Here is a 21,480-nt window from a genome sequence, read left to right as displayed (position 1 = left end):
CACTAAAACTAAATATCCTGAATAAACACAAAAAAATAATATAATCAGCTGCCCGCGCTACCCACACTATATATATATATATAAACACACTGTGCAGCACTAATATGTATAAAAACCAATACTAATGTAAATATAAATCAAATAAACTATATATAGCAAAGATATCTATAACATAACACCATACATTAAAAGGAATATATAAATCAAAAGTGCTCGTGCTCCATGATATTGCACTCAGTCCTCAATGAGGTTAATATAAAACTAAACGACAATAGTCCATATAAAAAATAAAGTGCCCGTGCTCCGTGAATATCAATTAATCCTTTTAAATTCTCAAATTCCCAGAGGAAGTCACGAGAGTGACAAAACCGGTAGGAGGAGCTTGATCGGCTGATGAGAGAGGTACCAGGAAGTGCAGGAGAGCTGACATAGGACAGGGGGAACACCGTGAAAACCGGGGCTGCAGAGCTGGACCACAGGTGACTCTATCACCCCTCAGCACTATAGCACTTTAAAAGGCATTTTTATTTATTTGAAATGTGAGTTGTATATATGTGGAGTTTTATGTGCAGTTAAACAATTTTTTTAACGGTATCACGCTATTGCATGCCTCTGTCATTTCCCGCATGTGATGTATGTGTCCTGTGTTCCATATTAGTGTTCCACAAACCTGCATAGGATAAAGGAAGCAAAGGAGGATCTCTGCAGGCTACTGCTATCTATTATAGGCTTACTATTTAAGCCCCTAAGGTGAGGGAACACCCAGTGGGGGTTGTGTGTGCACCATGCATGAAGACACCATTATCACGATTGATGTTACTATGGAGACTTTTGCTGTTTGGTTTAAATACTTCATCAAGGATTAATTGATATGCACGGGGCACAAGCACTTTATTTTTTATATGGACTATTGGTGTTTAGTTTTATATTAACCTCATTGAGGACTGAATGCAATATGGCACACGAGCACTTTTGGTTTATATATTCCTTATGGTGTTATGTTCTCGATATCTTTGCTATATATAGTTTATAGGATTTATATTTACATTAGTATGGGTTTTTATACATATTAGTGCTGCACAGTGTGTTTGTATCTATTTGCCTGGTAGCCTCTTTTCTTTAATAGATCATCTCTATGCTTATGTCTGGCTATAAATTAAGTCCTATCTGGCATCCTCCTAGGGTATCCTCGAAGTAAAAATCTCCCATAGAGGGACTGTACTTCATGTTCAAAATGTTGGTCATCACTGTAGATGCGCCTGACCTGCAAAAACTGACCAACGGGGATACCTTTAGTGGTATGTCTCGGATGGCCTGACTGGGCAAGTAAAAGAGAATTCCCTGATAAGGGCTTCCTATATAGAGTTGTAGAAACTGACCCATTGGCTCCAGTCAGGTGAACATCCAAGTAACACAATGATTTGTTGTCCACACAACCAGTAAAAGTAAGATTTCTATCATTGCAATCTAAGTGTTCCAAGAGTGGCAATAGACAGTCTGTCCCATTTTGCACCACCAGCAGTAGATTGTCAATGAACCTAAGTTGACCCTGATGGATGGCCTAAAGGGATTCTCCCCTCCAAAGATGTGGGACCGCTTCCACCAATTCATGTATAGGTTTGCCAGGGAAGGACAAAAATTTCGCTCCCATGGTGGCCCCACACCTCTGGAGGTAGAACTCCCCATCAAATATGAAGTAGTTGTGTGACATCAAGTAATCAAGTATATCCGCAATGTACAGATTGTGTTCCATAGATAAATTAGTTAAATATTTCAGATAGAACAAAACAGCTGCCACTGCAAGATGGTGAGGTATGGAAGAATAGAGACTAGTTACATCATTGATTATCCAGGAAAAATCATCCTCCCATATAAAATCTTACATGATACTCAGGAGGTGATTTGTATCCTTGAGATAACCAGGAAGTTGTTCAACCAAGGGCTGTAACTGCCTGTCCAGCCACTGACCCAACCGTTCTTTGAGAAAATTAATGCTGGAGATAATGGGTCTGCCTTGCAGGGGATCCAACCCCTTATGGGTTTTAGGTAAATGATAAAAAGTGGGGAGGACAGGATGGTCAGGTATCAGGAACCTAGCCTCTTTTTCACTAAATACACCTATTCTAAGCCCCCTCTGAGCCAAATCTGTGATCACCGCTCTATACTTTTTGTTGGATCTCAACAAGTTTAGTGTAGGTCAAATGAACGGACAGTTGTTGAACAGCCTCCTGTCTATATTGGTTTACATTCACAATTATAAAGAGGCCCCCCTTGTCTGAATTAGGGATGACAATGTTATCATCATCCAGTAAATCATAAAGAGCTGATCTTTCACTGCGAGTTAAATTATCATGCCAGATAGTCTCACCTCCCATCACTTGTTGCGCCAAAACTGTCAGACCATGTTCAACAGCTCTTTGAAGTTTAACCATATCTGGAGTTCGAGAATTAAGCGGGTAAAAGTCTGCTTTGGATTTAATTTGAACTGACCGGACAGTATTATCGCATACATGCAATGCATTAATTGGATTACTTTCTGCTGCCAACTCCTCCAGGTCCCTAACAGCAGTGTTCCCTAAAAGAGAGAGCCTCTATATCAGACACAGAAACAGCAGGTGTGGGTAGAGATAACTTAGAGGCTTCTACATTATCAATTGAATGGTAATGCTTTTTAAAAGTTAAACTCCTTACAAATCTGTTCACATCTACAATTGTGTCAAACAGACTAAAGTGTCTTTGAGAACAAAAAGTCCTTTGGAAAATAGGGACACTTCTCCATCAGTAAGTATTCTGTCAGACAGGTTCAAAACATTTGAAAAATCTTTCATAACGTGCGTGCCCGACGACGGGACAGGTATCTCTTCTGCTGCTCCTCAGGACCCTCTCCTTCTGCACCCCTGGCATGTCTTCCGGTGTTTTTGTTCCAACCCCTTTTGCGCTGCTTGTGCATGTAGCCCCTGTTTTTTGGGGTGGGGATAAAGGGTAGACCTCTCCTGTTGACCATTGGTGGATGGGCGTTCAGGTGATAGGTCTGAGTCAGAAACTGCCAAAGTATCATTCCAGTGCTCTGGTTCAGTGTCTGAAAAACGGACAGGTTTCCAGATTCCATTAGTGGATTGAGGTACACCGATTCAATGACGCCTTTGTTTCCAAATATAAACATTGTTAGTGTCATAGTCAATCTTATCACATAACATTTTCTCATTTTTATTGGCAATTATATCATTTTTCCAAGCAATTACATTTTTAATTAAGGCGTTGATCAAGATATGTAAACTCACTCGCACCTTGTAACGGTTTAAGGGCTAGTTGAAGCTCTGAGATTCTTATTGTAAAGTATCAATCTCTTGTTTTTTCTATAAAAGAATAATATCCATCAGAGCTTTTGAGCAAGTGGACAGAGTGTCAGTCCATTGAACTTTCAGAGACTCATCAAACAGTTCAAATGTAGGGAACTTTTTCCCTCTCAATCCCTGTGGTATCCGATCAGTAAGCAGATACTCCCAAAACACTTGACTCTCCTTAGTCATGCTTTTTTCCAGCTTCCTGAAGTGTAACAGCACTGAGCCCACTTCATTACCTGTTTTATTAATAAATATTTCCTGGGTCTGGGATCGGGCACCCTGACGGAAAAAAATAGTATGTACGCGGACGATACACTGCTATATTTAGAGGATTCTGGCCCCTCCCTGCAAACGGCATTACAGACAGTTGAGCAATTTGGGACCTTTTCCGGCCTGAAAATTAACTGGGAAAAGTCCCAGATATTGCCGATAGACAGCTTTCCACCGACCAAGTCACAGGCCAATTTACCGCTCCAACGGGTCAGCACCATAAAATACCTGGGGATAAGTGTATCCAAAAGGCCAGCAGACTATATTCATTTAAATATAGAACCTCTAATATCCCATGTGAAATCCAAACTTAGGACTTGGGCTCGCTTGCCACTAAGAGTATGGGGCCGCATAAATCTAATCAAAATGATTCTCCTACCTAAAATATTATATGTAATTTGGCACACCCCTGTATATTTACCTCTGAAATACTTCAAATCTATTGAGGCCCTCCTTAAACCCTTTGTCTGGGGGTCTAACAGACATAAACTGGCATGGCAGGCGCTTAAAAACCCAACTGATCTTGGCGGCACCGCATTACAAGATTTTAACTTATACTATATTGCGTTCCAATTGTCCCAACTTTATCATGTAGACAAGACAGACAGTGACAGGTTCCTTCAACTTATTTGTCCCAAGTGGGCTAGACGAACCAGAGACCCAATCTATGCAATAGTGATAGATCCCGGCAGTATAGAACCACGGAGCAATAAAAAAAACTTTATTATATCATTATAGAAGAATATGGGATCTTGCATCTACCAAACTGGGGATTCCCCAAAATAACGATTATACCCCATTATGGCACAATGAAAACATGTCCGAACTATTGCAACTGCCAGATGTAGACCTTTGGACCACTCGCGGCATCCTTTACTTGCATCAACTCACCACAAATGGAACTCTCAAATCCTTTAATATGCTTAAAGAAGAATTCACACTCCCCAATTACATGATGTTCAGATTTTTACAAGTCAAACATGCGGTTCAAATGCAATTTCCAATATCCCCTCCCCAACCCACTCCAAATGTTATCATGGCGATAGTTAAAAACATGGACCCCCAAAAACTAATATCGGCATTCTACAACATACTTATTACCCCAATGGCCACTAAACTGGCATACGGACTCAAGCCCCACTGGGGAAGAGTGATAGGATCTATAGAGGACGAGGAATGGGAGGAGGCCATGGAATCTTGCAAGGTGGTTTCGCCCAAACTCTCTGATAGATTGACCCAAATCTACATACTCCATCAAGCATACCTCACCCCATTTAGAGTGGCTAGATATAGGAGCTCCCAGTCCACTATGTGTCAGATGTGCGGGAAAGAGACATGCACATTCATTCACTTACTGTGGTCGTGCCCCAAAATACAAGGTCTATGGACACAAGTGGTAACGTTCCTACATGACAATAGGGCTCTCCAGCAACACTAGACCCCAAAACATGCCTTATCGGGATACTATCTGACTCTACTGACAAATACACTAAGACGTTTATGCACGAGATGCTATTTCTAGCACAGAAAACGATAGCCAGAAAATGGATGAGACCCTTACCCCCAAGGCTTTCGGACTGGAAGGCGGAAATAAATAATTCCTTACCATACAAAAAATTCATATACACTAATAGAGGGTGTCCCACGAAATACAACAAAATCTGGGATAGATGGTTACAAGAATCGGATACCTGCTCATAACCTGAACATCGCACAACAGATAGATATTAAGTTATAGATTGCTAATCCTAGAGGAACTATGAACGAAACGCATGGTCGCACTATGGAACAATTCTTTATCCTGTACCCAAACAGAACATGTAAACATAACTATAGATTAAGCTTTTAATTGTTATTTATATATCTTCATGACATGTTTTGTACCCTGAACAGTATATTATAACATGTATGCGCTATGGAAAAATTAATAAAACCTTTTTGTTGTTTAAAAAAATATATATATTTCCTGGGTATTGGTCCTCAGTGGATTGTCTTCCAATAACCGAAAGGTGCAGCTGGTATCCTGTGTTGTAGTATCTGCTCAGGGACAGCGACTACTCCTCCACTCCTCTGCAAGCTGTCCCTGCTTGACATTCTGCCTTACTGGGGTTGTGCCTCTTCTTCACTTTGCTTCTCTGCTTGTTTAGGCACGCAAGTGTGGGTGAAGACTTCATCATCAACCCGCACCCCCAACTGCTGGAGCCAACTGTGGGAACAATGCTACCAATTGGTTCTCGTTGCCTGGTGTCCCCTCCCTCTAGGCTCCTATTACTTTCCTCCTTGGCCTCAAAGCCCATTAATTGTTGTGCATCCTCCTGCAGCAAGTGGCTGATGTTATGTTAAAAAAAAATTCAGTCAACTTTTCTGTGACATTTGGGCAGGACAATGGCAGAAGTAGCTGTGAATGAGGAGGCAGAATATTGTGAATTGTCCCTTGGGGTGGACTTTTGGCTAGTCTGCACCTGGGTGAAAAAGGAGGATGACGATGTAGTCTTGGATTAGCCACTCTACCACATCCTCTGCTTGCTCTTGCTGTATAGTATAACCAGTGCCTGAAAAAAGGGGAAACAAACTCTGCCTGCAGGTAATGCCCCATGTCCACAAGCATCACTTTGGCCTGTGGACACAGAGGCTGCTCGCCCCCTCATAGTTGCACAGGAACTTCTTCCTCTCCCTGTAAGCCCACCAGACAATGGACAATGTGAGGCTTATTCGTTACTTCTATTTGCAGCTATTGGGAGAGCTGTATGGAGTGAAAGTGGTGCTTGGGTGCACTGTAAACTGTGGTACTTTGGTGGACCAAACAGCACCCCACTGATCAAAGGTCCTCTGCAAACAAAAAGCTGCTGTTGTAGTGTAGCCAACAGATTCTCATTTCTATTGCTGATCCTGTAAAATAAATAAATAAAAAAAATTAAGACAAGAAAAAAAAAAATCCCAAACACCCACCTGAAAAAAATACAAGCAAAGAAAACCCTTTATTTATTGCTTGGGGGAGCTGAAAAAACTAACAAATAACAGAAAAGCATAAAAAGGTAAAGTAGCCATAAATTAGACTGTTGGGTGTTAGGAAAACCCTGTCAATGCAGGCGGGCGGACACTCCACTTTCCCTAGCCACACAAACTGCAAATCACTGTAACGCAGCAGTAGCAGTCTGAATTTATGTCTGGACTGATTACCCTGCTCATGCCTAGTAGTTAGGGATGATGGACAGGGGATAAAGGTACTACCATAGCATTTACTATTATGAGGGTCAAAGCTAAGTATGAAGCAATCTATTTTTTTTTCATTGACCTGGCTTCCTACCTAAAATCTTTTGTAAGAAATTGTGGCACTCGCTTCGACATTAAACTTTTCCAGATTAGGGCACCCTTAAGGGCAATACATTTTTCAAGTACTGGCTCTTCATTGATCTAGGTAAGCTTAGGGCATGTATTGGGGCTGTATGTGCTTCAGTGGGAATAGATTGGTGATCAGAAGTATAGTGAGTAGATGATGCACAAAAGAATAAGGAGGCTAAGAAACACTTGGACTCTATTTAGGATAGGAGATAAACCACTGAGAGTGATTACTAAGTTAGGAAGAAATATGTTGTATTTTCTCCTATTGCAAGAGGTATATTTGTCTCTTGGTGTCACTGTGGTAGGCCTCAAATATGTGGTACTTTCATGTATACCAAAAAAATAGATACAAATATTTTATTTTTAAATCACTCCATATAGAATGTGTTTATACTGAGCATATAAGAAATCCTATTGACTGAAAAACTTCCCATCTCTAACATCCATATCACTCCTGTCAGCAAACAGCAGGAGTTGTAATGATAGTTGCTTTGCTTTGTCAGGATTGCTGGTTTTATTTCTCTTTTTATTCAACCGATAATGTTTTGTTTTTATTCTTTTCAGGTTTACTTATGTAAATTTTCCACTTTTTTGCCTTATTCAGAACAAAGTGACAAGTTGTCTCATAAGAAAAAACACCTATCCACTGACACATTTGCCAGCTGCCTGTTGTTCCATTGGAGCCCTTAGTAAATTATCCAGTCCATCCAGATATTGAGGAGCATGTGACCTCCTCCCAGGATGCAGTGCTTGGTTGGAACTGGAGTGGCCAATTGCCAAACCCAAAGACAGTCACCTCAGGAGGAGAAAGAAAGCTTTGACGCCACCTGACAAAGAGCTTACACAGGTTCAGTCTCTTTAGGTCTGCACTTACCTGTTCCAGCTCATTACAGGGGATACATACTGGAATTTTTATATAAAGAAAACCCCAAGAAATGAAAAAAATCATAATATAATTGAGCCTTTATGCAAATTCATATTTGAAAAAAAACATGGTGGGTATTACACATAGGTTACACGTGAACTTGTTGAAAGTATGTATTTAAGGCATGGTGTGGAAAAGCATGACCTAATTTTTTTTAAACAGAAGACTCTGTAACAACACATACATATTACAAGATGGGAAAAAAGGTATTGGAACATGTTTTTAATACATTCATGTGTGACAATTTCAGATCACTGTAACACTATTGGTATTTAGACATCAGGTTGCAATAATTTGTATAGACAATAAATACAGCAAATATTGTTTGAAATTTATTTTTATATTTAAATTATATGGGAATGTACAATATACATTATCAATATAAAGAACTCTGAGGGAAAACATGAAAAATAATGCATATGTGCCATGTAAAAGTAAGTACCATAAAGATGTCACAAAGCCTGTTAATATATAGATAACCATGGAATTTCTGTACAAATTCCTAATTTTCATACCTTTCAGTAACAGTGTTTATAAACGTAGGAACATGAAAATCAACACTTTGTCCCCCTCATAATTCACAATAAGCAGTATTTGGGCACATCTACACAATCATTTACATTAAAACAAATATTCTCAAAATAAAGACTTTCTTTTTCATTATATTATCCACTGTCATCTCTATGTACATTGTCCCTCACTTATGCAATGTGCTGTTTGAACATCTACCTACTAGCATATGAGCTGTGCTTATTTTAATTAAATTATATTTGTTTGTATAAATTCAAGCAGTGCTTAGATTTACATACACCCAACAATACTAGAGGTCCACAGCCATATCATTATAGACTTATGGCTGACTAAACTCCATATCCCTGCTAAGGCCTCTGCCATGCCATGCCAAAGCACCACACAAACTGCTTCCATAGTAACCTGGCAGAAGAAGCTGAGCTGTGTGCAATAACCCTATCCACATTAGTTTGCCATGTTATGTAATTGGGCAATAATGGGTACCCTGTGCTGCTGAATTCCAAACCAATAGTATGGCATATGGATTTAGTCATGCCCAGCTGTAGGCAATAAAATACTCCTGCTCCTTTTTTCTTGAGAAATTTTTGGAGCCCTGAGAAAACATTACCCTCTTAAAGTGATTGCAAACCCTTACCTTGTAAAACAAGCTATTCAGTTTAAAATAGAAATGAAAGACAAAATATTTATGTATACTTATAAATAACATTAAATACCTTTTTTTCCCCTTTTTAATAAGTGATCACCTAATCTCTGTTCTCAGCTGCATAAGACCTAGAGGAGGAGAAACAGCAGTACACTGACCTTCCCAGTGAAATGCTTTGTGGGGGGGGGGGGTGTCAGGACAAGTCTGATCACTGGAGAACAGCAGGCCGAGTTCCCAGCATAGCTAGAACTTGCCACGCTGTGCTCTCCCTGCTTAGTGGAGTCAGTTTTTAAAAAGTGGCGTGCTGAGAGGCTGAGCCAGCTGCTGGATAGGCATATGGGTAGATCCCTGCAGTATTGTTGGGATGCATCCAGAGACTGGAGTGCCTCTGTGACGTCAGCCAACAGCAGACTTTAGCCTGCTGTCCACTGATTTTGGGTCACAGGAGTGCCCAAGTAATTGTGCTCCTGTGATCCACATGAGAAGTAAGATCAAACAAGCTTTGGTAATACTTCTCTTTTAATAGTTAAAAAAAATGACCAGGACTGCAGGAGTGAATTGGGGAAATTTAGGTGGAGCAGATTTTAAGAGAACACAACAAATATGGCAAAATATTATCTGTGCAATGCTAAAATGTAATTTTACAGTAAGTGCAATAAAATCATTTTAGAGCTAAACACACACTCCCCAATACAATTTTGATGTTCTTACAACAAACAAATGATTTAATCCGCTTGCAATATATAGTAACTGTGGCAGTTATAATTGGTTTAATACCCGCATCTTGTTTATTTTGATTCCCTGTAACTGTGGCAAATTAAACAAGCCTGGTCATTTATACAAAGGTCAAACTTCATGGATTTTATGCAGTCTTAGGCCTCTTGCACATGATACTCCTGTTTGAGCATCTACTTTTTCGAATGTTTTTTTTTTTTTGTATGTATTTGCGCATATTTACACGCATTTTCATGTACATGCATTCGTGCATTTTCACACGAATGTGCAAAAACTCATTCTTGCGTTCTGCACAATATGTAAATGGGTATTTGTGTGCATTCGCGTGTATTTACACGCACGAGGAGTAAATTACTGACCAAAAAAGCAGATTTTTCTATTTTATTTTTTACGCGCATGTGTGCATAGACACATTATAATTAATAGGCTGTATTTTAGCTCTGTAAAAAAAAAAAGAAAAAAAAAAGAAAGCTATTCTGAGCTTTTTTAAGTTGCAGTGTGCAAGAGACCTTACTATAGAGTTTGATTAGCACAGTCAATTCCTTTTGGCTCTTGCAGAAAAGATAACTTTACAGATATCTAACATAAGTTCCATATGTTTTGCATTTTGGCAAAGGCCTGCAAGAATAATACACAGTACCATATTATTCAACCCCTTAAGAACGAAGTTCCAAACAAATCTTAATACCTGAAACCAGTTTTGTAACTTTGACATGTAAAACTGTACATATCTTTTCAACTTAGTGTATCCAAGTGAATTAAATCTTGACTTTTTCCAGTACAAATTGGGCCTTTATTTGGTGGTAAATAGCAATGGATATCTCCTGATTTTTTTTATTATTAAAATAACTGCCCCACAATAGTAAAAAATATATTTTTGAAATGTAACTGTATATTTCTTGGCATTACCATAACCCACCTCCAAAGAACAATCCCAAATAAATGATCCTACTCTTGGTGATCACAGGAATTCCACATTAGTGTATATTATTTGTTTGTACCCAAATGTGTAGTAAGCACGTTTTGCTTTTTTTTATCCTACCTAAAAGACACTAACACTGAAACCAAATAAAAAAGCATTTTTCTTTAATACTACTGAAAACACACTGACCCTGACCTAAATCACACCCTGATCTAGCTATTTTATCTTTATCTATCTTTTTTTTACGTAGACTTTTTTGTTTACATATTTATCCTCTAGCAAGGAGAAAGTGATACAGTATATCTTTTTCTCAGTTCAAGAGGACTAAGTGCCGGTTCACACTGATGCGAGTTCATTCCGAATGTGATGCGTCAAAAACATTCTAAATTCGCATGTCATCCATAAAGTCATTGTTTTCAATGACCGTCGTTCACATACATGCGTTGCAATTCCCCTACGAATGCGATAAAAAAAAGGGTCTTGTGCGAGTTTACAGCGTTGCGTTGCTAATTTAGCCTCCATAGACATCAATGTAAATCGTTCTGGAATCGCATTGATGGTTCAGATATGTGCAAATTCCACCACACTACTCTCCACAAAAAACAGGAAATACACAGGAAGTTAACACCTTTTTTCTTTTTCCATTATGATTCCATTGGCTAGAACATCAATCGCAGCTATGATCAACTCCTGAAATTCGTGGTAAAATCGCGTTAAGATCGCGGTAAATTCGCGGTAAAATCGCACCTCACACAGGTCAAAATAACAGGAACAAATTTGCAGCGCAGCAGTGTGAACCGGCACAAATAGTACAGGGGTGGGTTGTACAGTTACTAATCACTGTGATTAGCCTATCACAGCTATCAGCAGTCCTCCCAGCTCCCAATCATGAAGCACGCAGTGCAGTGCACTTCCAGCACAAACAAAAGTAAGCACATATGCAACCCCACGGAAGAAGGCCAACTTCAGTAAAGCTGTATATGTGCTTGCACTCAATGGCAAGGGAATAAACAAAAGTGTACTTACAGTATGTTTATTTTCTGTCAACATGTGCACACATGGTTAGATAGATGTGCTACTTTTTAGAATTGGAAAGGCTCTGTACAGTGTCAGGGTTAGAAAAGTGAGGTGGTAAATACTACAGTTATGGTTTGCAATTTGTCTTGACATTTGATAAGTTACAGCTATCTTGCAACACTTAGAGCGAAAACATTTTATGAAAATGCGGCACAGTATCCTTCTGTGTTTGGTTGCATGTGTCCTATAAACCAGGGACACCACTCACAAAACCCCACCGGCTCCTTCTCCTGCAAGAGAGCTTTTGCTGCAACTTACAGATTGCCATACTCCAATAAATCTAAACAAAGGAGAGGTTATTCAGCAAAAGGTGTACAGATTACACCGCACCTGATGTGTTTCAATCAAAATGAGTCTAATCATAGAAAACCAGGGGCCAAGAATATGTTATTGGGAAAAGGGAATTTATGTTCAAAATTGCAAAATGGTAATAGTCTTACCCTTCAGTTTTTTAAAGCAGCAGAGATACATAAATACTATTTATTTTATCAGGTAAAAATTTGATTCCATTTTACTCACAAAAACCTTACTCTTGTTACATTTGATGGTGTATTGAAGTGTGTCTTGTACTACATATAAGTCAGCATTCCTAAATTGTGCAGAAGACTCTTGACCTGGTAAATCGAATTATTAGTGGTACAGTCACATTACAAGTGCCCCTTACTGTAATATATTTTCAGACTGAGCCAATGGAATCCATCCTTGTTCATTCACCATAGTTTAACCTGAAATTTTCACGTTGGCTAATTACTGGAGGAGCTATACTCCTATCTGACAAGCTATACATCCTGCATATCCATCTATATCTCCTATGATTTATACTTAAACATCACATACATTTTTTTTTTTTTTTTTTTGCTAGACTCCAAGGGTCTAGGTACTGTGCTGTAGTTACAGGCATGAAAATCCAAAAGGGAAATGGCTCAATATATTTTCAAGGGAGATATGTGTAAAACAGGGTAAATATAATATTTATGCTTTTATTCATATTAGTGCGTTTTTCTTGTACCGATCGCTCTTCCTGATATATGTACCTGAACTTGTAGATTAGCTTAGATGTATGATTTTAGTAGTCATCTCTTTGGCCCTATATTGACTGCAAAAAACTGTATTGAGGTCAATGGCTCAATACATAAAAGGTTTAAAGAGAAAAGCTAATACAACCGGGTGCATAAGATGAATGAAGGTATGATCTATGGAGAAATAACACTTCAACTGATACTGACACTAAACATTATCATTAGCAATTGCTGGTCTGTAGAAGCCCTTATCCATGGTATTCAACATTATAATGGCTATCTACAATGGTGGCCAGCAGCAGAGGTGCCAAAATGATAAATATAGATTACCAGCCAGGCCCAAATTCCATGTGCATGCTGATGTGAGAGAATTTTTTTTTTTTTTTTAAAGCAAACCTAAACTGAACAAATATGTAAATAAAACACCATAAGGTGAGAGAGAGAGCAAACCTGCATCACTGCAGAAAATGCCTTCAAAACAGTGTAACCTCATTTCCCCCTACCTAGAAATACTCAGACTTCTTGTGTATTGAGAGAGAGAGAGAGAGAGAGAGAGAGAGAGAGAGAGAGAGAGAGAGAGAGAACATCTATCCTCGATCCCATAGTGCTGTTTTTTTGCTCAGTAGTTCTACCAGTTTATATTGTTTATATTGTGTTATGCACTAGGTGTAAATGTTTTTCAGATAAATGTTACAATAAGAACAATACAAAACCCTCATTAAATATAGTTTCTCTTTATCATTTGTGTTTGTGCATGTGCACCTCAGTTTTAACCTGTTTATACACGTTCAGTTTTTTCACTCAAGAGGGTTGAACGAAAAAAACCCCGACAGATCCCTGCATCAAGACAAATGGTGTTGATTAGGGATGAGCCGAACACCCCCTTGTTCGGTTCGCACCAGAACATGCGAACGGGAAAAAAGTTCGTGCGAACACCGTTAAAGTCTATGGGACACGAACATGAATAATCAAAAGTGCTAATTTTAAAGGCTTATATGCAAGTTATTGTCATAAAAAGTGTTTGGGGACCTGGGTCCGGACCCAGGGGACATGGATCAATGCAAAAAAAAGTTTTAAAAACGTCAGTTTTTTCAGGAGCAGCGATTTTAATAATGCTTGAAGTCAAACAATAAAAGTGTAATATCCCTTTAAATTTCGTAGCTGGGGGGTGTCTATAGTATGCCTGTAAAGGGGCGCATGTTTCCCGTGTTTAGAACAGTCTGACAGCAAAATGACATTTCGAAGGAAAAAACCCATTTAAAACTACTCGCGGCTATTGCATTGCCGACAATACACATAGAAGTTCATTGATAAAAACGGCATGGGAATTCCCCACAGGGGCACCCGAACCAAAATTTAAAAAAAAAGTGAAGTGGGAGTCCCCCTAAATTCCATACCAGGCCCTTCAGGTCTGGTATGGATATTAAGAGGAACCCCGGCCAAAATAAAAAAAAAAAATGACGTGGGGTTCCCCCTAAATTCCATACTAGACCCTTCAGGTCTGGTATGGATTTTAAGGGGAACCCCGCGCCAAAAAAAAAAAAAAAAAAAAAAGGCGTGGGGTCCCCCCAAAAATCCATACCAGACCCTTATCCGAGCACGCAACCTGGCAGGCCACAGGAAAAGAGGGGGGACGAGAGTGCAGACCCCCCCTCCTGAACCATACCAGGCCACATGCCCTCAACATTGGGAGGGTGCTTTAGGGTTGCCCCCCAAAACACCTTGTCCCCATGTTGATGAGGACAAGGGCCTCATCCCCACAACCCTGGCCGGTGGTTGTGGGGGTCTGCGGGTGGGGGGGTTATAGGAATCTGGAAGCCCCCTTTAACAAGGGGACCCCAGATCCCGGCCCCCCCCCTGTGTGAAATGGTAAGGGGTTACCATTTCACTAAAAAACTGTCAAAAATGTTAAAAATGACAAGAGACAGTTTTTGACAATTCCTTTATTTAAATGCTTCTTCTTTCTTCTATCTTCCTTCATCTTCTTCTTCTGGTTCTTCCTCCGGCGTTCTCATCCAGCATCTCCTCCGCGGCATCTTCTATCTTCTTCTCCTCGGGCCGCTCCGCACCCATGGCATGGGGGGAGGCTCCCGCTCTTCTCTTCTTTTCTTCTCCGGGCCGCTCCGCACCCATGCTGGCATGGAGGGAGGCTCCCGCTGTGTGACGGCGTCTCCTCGTCTGACGGTTCTTAAATAACGGGGGGTGGGGCCACCCGGTGACCCCGCCCCCCTCTGACGCACGGTGACTTGACGGGACTTCCCTGTGACGTTACGGGGAATGCCACAGGGAAGTCCCGTCATGTCCCGTGCGTCAGAGGGGGCGGGGTCACCGGGTGGCCCCGCCCCCGTTATTTAAGAACCGTCAGACGAGGAGACGCCGTCACACAGCGGGAGCCTCCCTCCATGCCAGCATGGATGCGGAGCGGCCCGGAGAAGAAAATGAAGAAGAGAAGAAGGAAGAAGAGAAGATGAAGAAGAAGATGAAGAGAAGAGCGGGAGCCTCCCCCCATGCCATGGGTGCGGAGCGGCCCGAGGAGAAGAAGATAGAAGACGCCGCGGAGGAGATGCTGGACGAGAACGCCGGAGGAAGAACCAGAAGAAGATGAAGGAAGATAGAAGAAAGAAGAAGCATTTAAATAAAGGAATTGTCAAAAACTGTCTCTTGTCATTTTTAACAGTTTTTTAGTGAAATGGTAGGGGTAAGTACCCCCTTACCATTTCACACGGGGGGGCCGGGATCTGGGGGTCCCCTTCCAGATTCCGATAAGCCCCCCGCCCACAGACCCCCACAACCACCGGCCAGGGTTGTGGGGATGAGGCCCTTGTCCTCATCAACATGGGGACAAGGTGTTTTGGGGGGCTACCCCAAAGCACCCTCCCAATGTTGAGGGCATGTGGCCTGGTACGGTTCAGGAGGGGGGGCGCACTCTCGTCCCCCCCTCTTTTCCTGCGGCCTGCCAGGTTGCGTGCTCGGATAAGGGTCTGGTATGGATTTTTGGGGGGACACCACGCCATTTTTTTTTTTTTGGCGCGGGGTTCCTCTTAAAATCCATACCAGACCTGAAGGGTCTGGTATGGAATTTAGGGGGAACCCCACGTCATTTTTTTTTTTTATTTTGTCCGGGGTTCCCCTTAATATCCATACCAGACCTGAAGGGCCTGGTATGGAATTTAGGGGGACTCCCATGTCATTTTTTTTTTTAATTTTGGTTCGGGGTTCCCCTGTGGGGAATTCCCATGCTGTTTTTATCAATGAACTTCTATGTGTATTGTCGGCAATGCAATAGCCGCGAGTAGGTTTAAATGGGTTTTTTCCTTCGAAATGTCATTTTGCTGTCAGACTGTTCTAAACACGGGAAACATGCGGCCCCTTACAGGCATACTATAGACACCCCCCAGCTACGAAATTTAAAGGGATATTACACTTTTATTGTTTGACTTTAAGCATTATTAAAATCACTGCTCCTGAAAAAACGGCCGTTTTTAAAACTTTTTTTTGCATTGATCCATGTCCCCTGGGGCAGGACCCGGGTCCCCAAACACTTTTTATGACAATAACTTGCATATAAGCCTTTAAAATGAGCACTTTTGATTTCCCCCATAGACTTTTAAAGGGTGTTCCGTGGCATTCCAATTTGCCGCGAACACTCCAAATTGTTCGCTGTTCGGCGAACTTGCGAACAGCCAATGTTCGAGTCGAACATGAGTTTGACTCGAACTCGAAGCTCATCCCTAGTGTTGATGTAAGGATTTCTCCTGCAATGGCAGCAGTGAGAAGAAGATCCCTATGGTGCTAAAATAGTAAGCTGCCCATGTACTGGCAACTGTAGTGGTTGTTCCTTATTTCAGATTTCGAGTCTTTTGCTTCCCTGCCATTAAGAGTACTAGTGGAGGTACAATAAAATTATAACAAAAATGTGTGAGTTATTTATGGGATCCTAAGGGCCCTTTCACAAGGATGTGTCCGTGTACGGGCTCTGCTTTGCTCAGCAGGGGATCGCTCCGTCGATCCCCGCTGAGCAGGCAGATGACAGGTTTGTCTCTGCACACTGTGCAGGGACCGACCTGTCAGAGTGCCGTTCTCCTCTATGGGGGATCGGATGAAGACGGACCGTAGAGTCCGTTTTCATCAGATCCGATGACGGATGGAAAAATAGGGTTTTCCTCCGTCACACTTTAGCGGATCAGAGTGGGTCGGATGTCAGCGGACATGTCACCGATGACATCCGTCGCTCCATAGACCTGTATGGAGCGTCCGTTCAGGTCCGCCTAAAAAAAATTGTTCCAAGAGCAATTCTACAATAATTATTTGATAAATTCTAAAAAGCATTGTGTGTGGGGGGGGGGGGCAAAAAGTCACGTGATACCTTACTTCTAATTTCCTATATCAACTGAAGCACAGAAATAGAGACATAAGTCATTCTTCTTTATACAGTGTGGGTCCTATGAAATATTTGTTAATATTTTAGAGTATTCATTTCTATTTGTAATGTTGTAACAAAACACAGTTGTGCATGCCTACATCAGCAGTATGTTAGATCTAGGCCCTCGTAGGTTGCGGCTCGTGGTTTAAAGCTCATAGAATCCCAAACTATCCCGTACAATGAAGCACCCCTTAAGGCTGGGCATACAGTATGCAATTTTCATTCCTTCAACCATGGGCTGAAGGAAAGAAAATCGCTTGATACCCCCATCAACACAGGCAGTGTTAATAGGGGAATCCCTCCTGCTGCACTATGGTATTCTGACAGCAGGAAGTTTCCCCGGTGTCAGAATACAACGATCACTGCTGTTGGCTATAGCCAGCAGCAGTGATTGTACAAAAAAAACAAAACCTGACAGGCTGGTTTTATTGAAGTCAATTAATAGATTGACTTCAGTATAACCAGCCTGTCCATAGATGTTTTGAAATTTATCTGGTTCCTGCTACACAGTGAATATCACAGGAAAATGGAATTACAGGTAAAAATATCATCAAATTGTGAGTGCTGGGGAGGGGGTATCAGGTAGTTGGATAAGTGCATCGATCCTGCCTCCAGAATCACAGTACTAAATTCTCACAGTTCTCAGCTGACACAGGCACCAAGCTGAGAGCTGCAAAATATTTAAATACAATGCATTACACAAATGTGAGGAGTTGTTTATTGCTAGTCATCATGCTGACTAAGCTCTTCATTTAATCATTGCCCTATAGGCAGGGTCTCATGAGAAGAAACTTTCATGCATTTAATTCAGCTCTTTTTGAGCCTGGTATAGTCTAATTGTACTATGTATTTTGTATTTCGATGGTGATGTTAGCACCAATACTCGTCTCTTTTAATACTTTAATAAACTCTATTGAAATATTTTAATCAATACAAGTGTCTATTCATAGTCTGCCCATGAAGTCCCACAGTACCGGGGGGTACTTTCTGTTCTATATATTCAACTAAGGGATGTTGGCAACACATATTGGAGACATAGAGGGTTATTTACGAAAGGCAAATTCACTTTTCACTACAAGTGCAAACTACACGTGCAAAGTGCACTTGAAATTGCACTTGGAAGTGCAGTCGCTGTAAATCTGAGGGGTAGATCTGAAATGAGGGGAAGCTCAGTTGATTTTATTATCCAATCATGTGCAAGCTAAAATGCTGTTTTTTATTTTCCTTGCATGTCCCCCTCAGATCTACAGTGACTACATTTCTAAGTGCACTTTCAGTGCGACTTGTAGTGCAAAGTGGATTTGCCTTTAGTAAATAACCCCCATAGTCTCTCTACGGTGGTTTTTCTCTTCTACAGGGGAATCCATATGTGTTTCACATGCAATAGTTGTAATTAAAAGAAACACAATTTTTAGTGTGAAAAAAAGGTTTATTCAACACTTGAAAGATGATTTTTCTGTTTAGCAGTGTAATAAAATGAATAGTGTATTAAAGACTACCATAGCCTATGCTTTTATAAGGTTATGCATCTCCCTCAGAGTTCTGCAGGTCAAGAACATCATTCCTCTCAGGTATATGTACCTTTGTGTATGCAAGGCACAAGGGGGTCGAGTTCACACAAGCTGCGGCTCGCAGCAGGGGGTCTGGTGTGTCCCTAGTCTCTGTTTCAGGTGCGAATTGCGAATCTAGTCCAAATTTTTGCTTGAATTCGGACCTAAAACAGGACCCTTTTGCAGAGTGGTCTGTGGCCACAATGGAGCTGTGTGAACCAGCTCCAATGAGAGTCAGTCAGTCTCCTGTCATGCGAATTGGATGCGGTGAAACCCGCATCCAATTTGCATAAGTCTGAACACAGCCTGCATGTAAATGCTAATATTGGTCCAGATAAATGTATGCTATGTTCAATGTTCACTACAACAAAATGTATGTATGCATTCACAATAAATGGCTGTAGTATAGTTGGTGTTACAGTAGCTTGGTTCAATACAGTAATCCATGATGACTGTCAGAGTACTTTGCCTGGCCTCTTGTTTTTGTGTGGCTTCCAAAGCCAACACTTTTCTTTATAGTTTAGGATAGAGTACGGATTGGTTATGACCTCTCATTTAGATCTATTTTGTTGTGTGCTTCCCATGAGAGAAACGTCCCTTTACTTTATATCCCATCATTCATAGACAGTTGTCACCAGGACAAGATCGGAAGATTTCCCTTTACCTATTCCTGTGACAACTCATTGTTTTTTATATCACTTTTTGTCATCAGGACCAAAAAATAGAGTGCATTTTCCCAGCAGGGACACACACAATGAAAACGTGACAGGGGTTCTAACCATTATACAGTCTATCCAAAACAAACAAAAGTTTTGAGTTTGTATACACTTTAAATTGGTTTTCACTACATGTGCCAAGAGCATTTAAAGCTGAATTAAAGAAAGATTATTTTCGAGAAAATATTAATGAGATAATCCTCACAAATGTATTCAAATGTTATCAAGACCATTCACCATTCTGCACAAAATATGCTTTTTTTAAAAAGTTTTTATAGCACATAAATTAGACATCGAAACACTCTTAAAGCGACAATGACATAAGCCATGGCTCAAGTATTCTACAATGGAAGGTTAAATTAATATAACAAAATTACTAGAATTGTCCAAAGTCATATTTCCCATGACTTACCAATATATATTTCTATCTGGAGAAGTTCTAAGAACGTTTACCAAAAATTACACATAAAAATAGCCTGCAATTACTTTTCTGCTTCGTGCCTGTAAATCCAGGAATTGACTGTGTTGGGTCTATATAGGATAAAAAGTGCACATAGATGAGTAAAATGTAAAAGCAGGAATTTTAAAACGTTGGTAAATTCTGTACATAGTTTAAATGCAAACAAAACATGGCACCAGGGATGAAAGGGCCATCACAATTCAAAAGATGTTCTAGGACACCATACCGTGACATAGTACAGTAAATTATCTCTTTGCTATGAAAACTTTTGACTGTGCTGTATGATTCCTTCAAAATGCAAATACTGGCTAAAACTCAAATCAAAATGCCAAAAGTCTTATTTCATTACTCTTCCATCAATCCCACTGAACATAAAAAAATAAAAGTAAACACAACCCGCAGAATCGGGTACATGTATTTCCCTAATACCCAACATGTGGGAAAGTGTTAATGCAGTTCAACATTAACCATGTTCCTTAAGGATTTTTTAACAATAAAAAAGCTTAAGAAATGGATCTGGACTTATAGTCATGACTCCTGATGCCAGGGCATCACCTCTTATAAATGTCCTCCAACCACTTCTCATCATCTTGATTATCCTCCTCGTCTATTATTGACTCCATTGTTTCCATAGGGACAGGAAATGGGACTAACTTATCTTGACTAGGCAGTTTCTTCACTTGAGATTTAAGTCCAAACTTGCGTTTGAGCAAATGGAATTGTTCTTTGACATAGTAGTAAAATTCATATTCATATTTCATCCGCTGGTAGAGAACTTGTAGGGCGTTGGGAGAAGGGAATGTTTTTTTTACTGTGACTGTCAGATTTCCAAGTTTTCTGTGTTCTGCAGTGTAAAAAGTGGCAGAATAAAGGAACTGAATGTAATATAAAACAATACAAATAATATAACCAGAATACCAAAATTGTACTAGATAGATATTATAGTCCACAAAATTAAACAACAGCATACAATATAAGTACATTATCCTTCTTTAAAATCTTGCTAAGGATCAAATATACAGAACCCCAGTGTGTAGACACAGATTGTCTAAATTACTAAATTGAAAATTACTGTAAGTTGAGTGCAGTACACAATCAGGTAAACAAAGAATTACATCTCATTTTGTGGTGTTTCCTCTTTTCCACTTGGTCTGTATTTGACCATTGCTTCAGAGTTTCCTAGTAGCTTAGCACCAAGTAAACAAACTCCCTGGCTTTGTAACTACATCTGCAACTTAACGGGAAGGTTTATTGGTTTTCAACATCATTTTTTTTTTACATTTTGGTCAGCAGGGGAAATGCTCAGCTGCTTTTTACATTTTCCATTTTCTTTCTGCCGTCTGTTTTCAGGGTTCAAGGGCTAAAACTGAAATGTACACACCTATGTTCACAAATAAAACAGTACATCTCTTAGTGGATGGCTCTGTCTCAATCTTCTATGGGAGACAGTGTGCCTGAAAGGGAAGTAACTGTACCATGCTCTTTTTCTTTAGTAACACATTATCTTTTTTGCTGCCAGGCCC

At 40.3% G+C, this 21,480-nt stretch overlaps 1 protein-coding gene across 2 annotated transcripts in view; it reads right to left on the bottom strand.

The window, feature by feature from the left end:
- Positions 1–2,089: 2,089 nt before the first annotated feature.
- Positions 2,090–21,480, bottom strand: part of UST (uronyl 2-sulfotransferase) — a 770,399-nt gene continuing 751,008 nt past the window's right edge. Inside the window, exon 8 of one of the 2 annotated variants that reach the window (XM_073627439.1) lies at positions 2,090–6,503. In XM_073627439.1, the coding sequence (XP_073483540.1) occupies positions 6,433–6,503 (71 nt within the window). In that variant the 3' untranslated portion in view covers positions 2,090–6,432. Of the gene's footprint in view, positions 6,504–16,362; positions 20,802–21,480 lie in introns of those variants that run through there. The other variant, XM_073627438.1, reaches the window with a different exon arrangement.

This window comes from Aquarana catesbeiana, linkage group LG04 (genome assembly GCF_042186555.1).
Source record: "Aquarana catesbeiana isolate 2022-GZ linkage group LG04, ASM4218655v1, whole genome shotgun sequence".
Taxonomy (NCBI): domain Eukaryota; kingdom Metazoa; phylum Chordata; class Amphibia; order Anura; family Ranidae; genus Aquarana; species Aquarana catesbeiana.
This window is presented reverse-complemented; position numbering and strand designations above follow the sequence as displayed.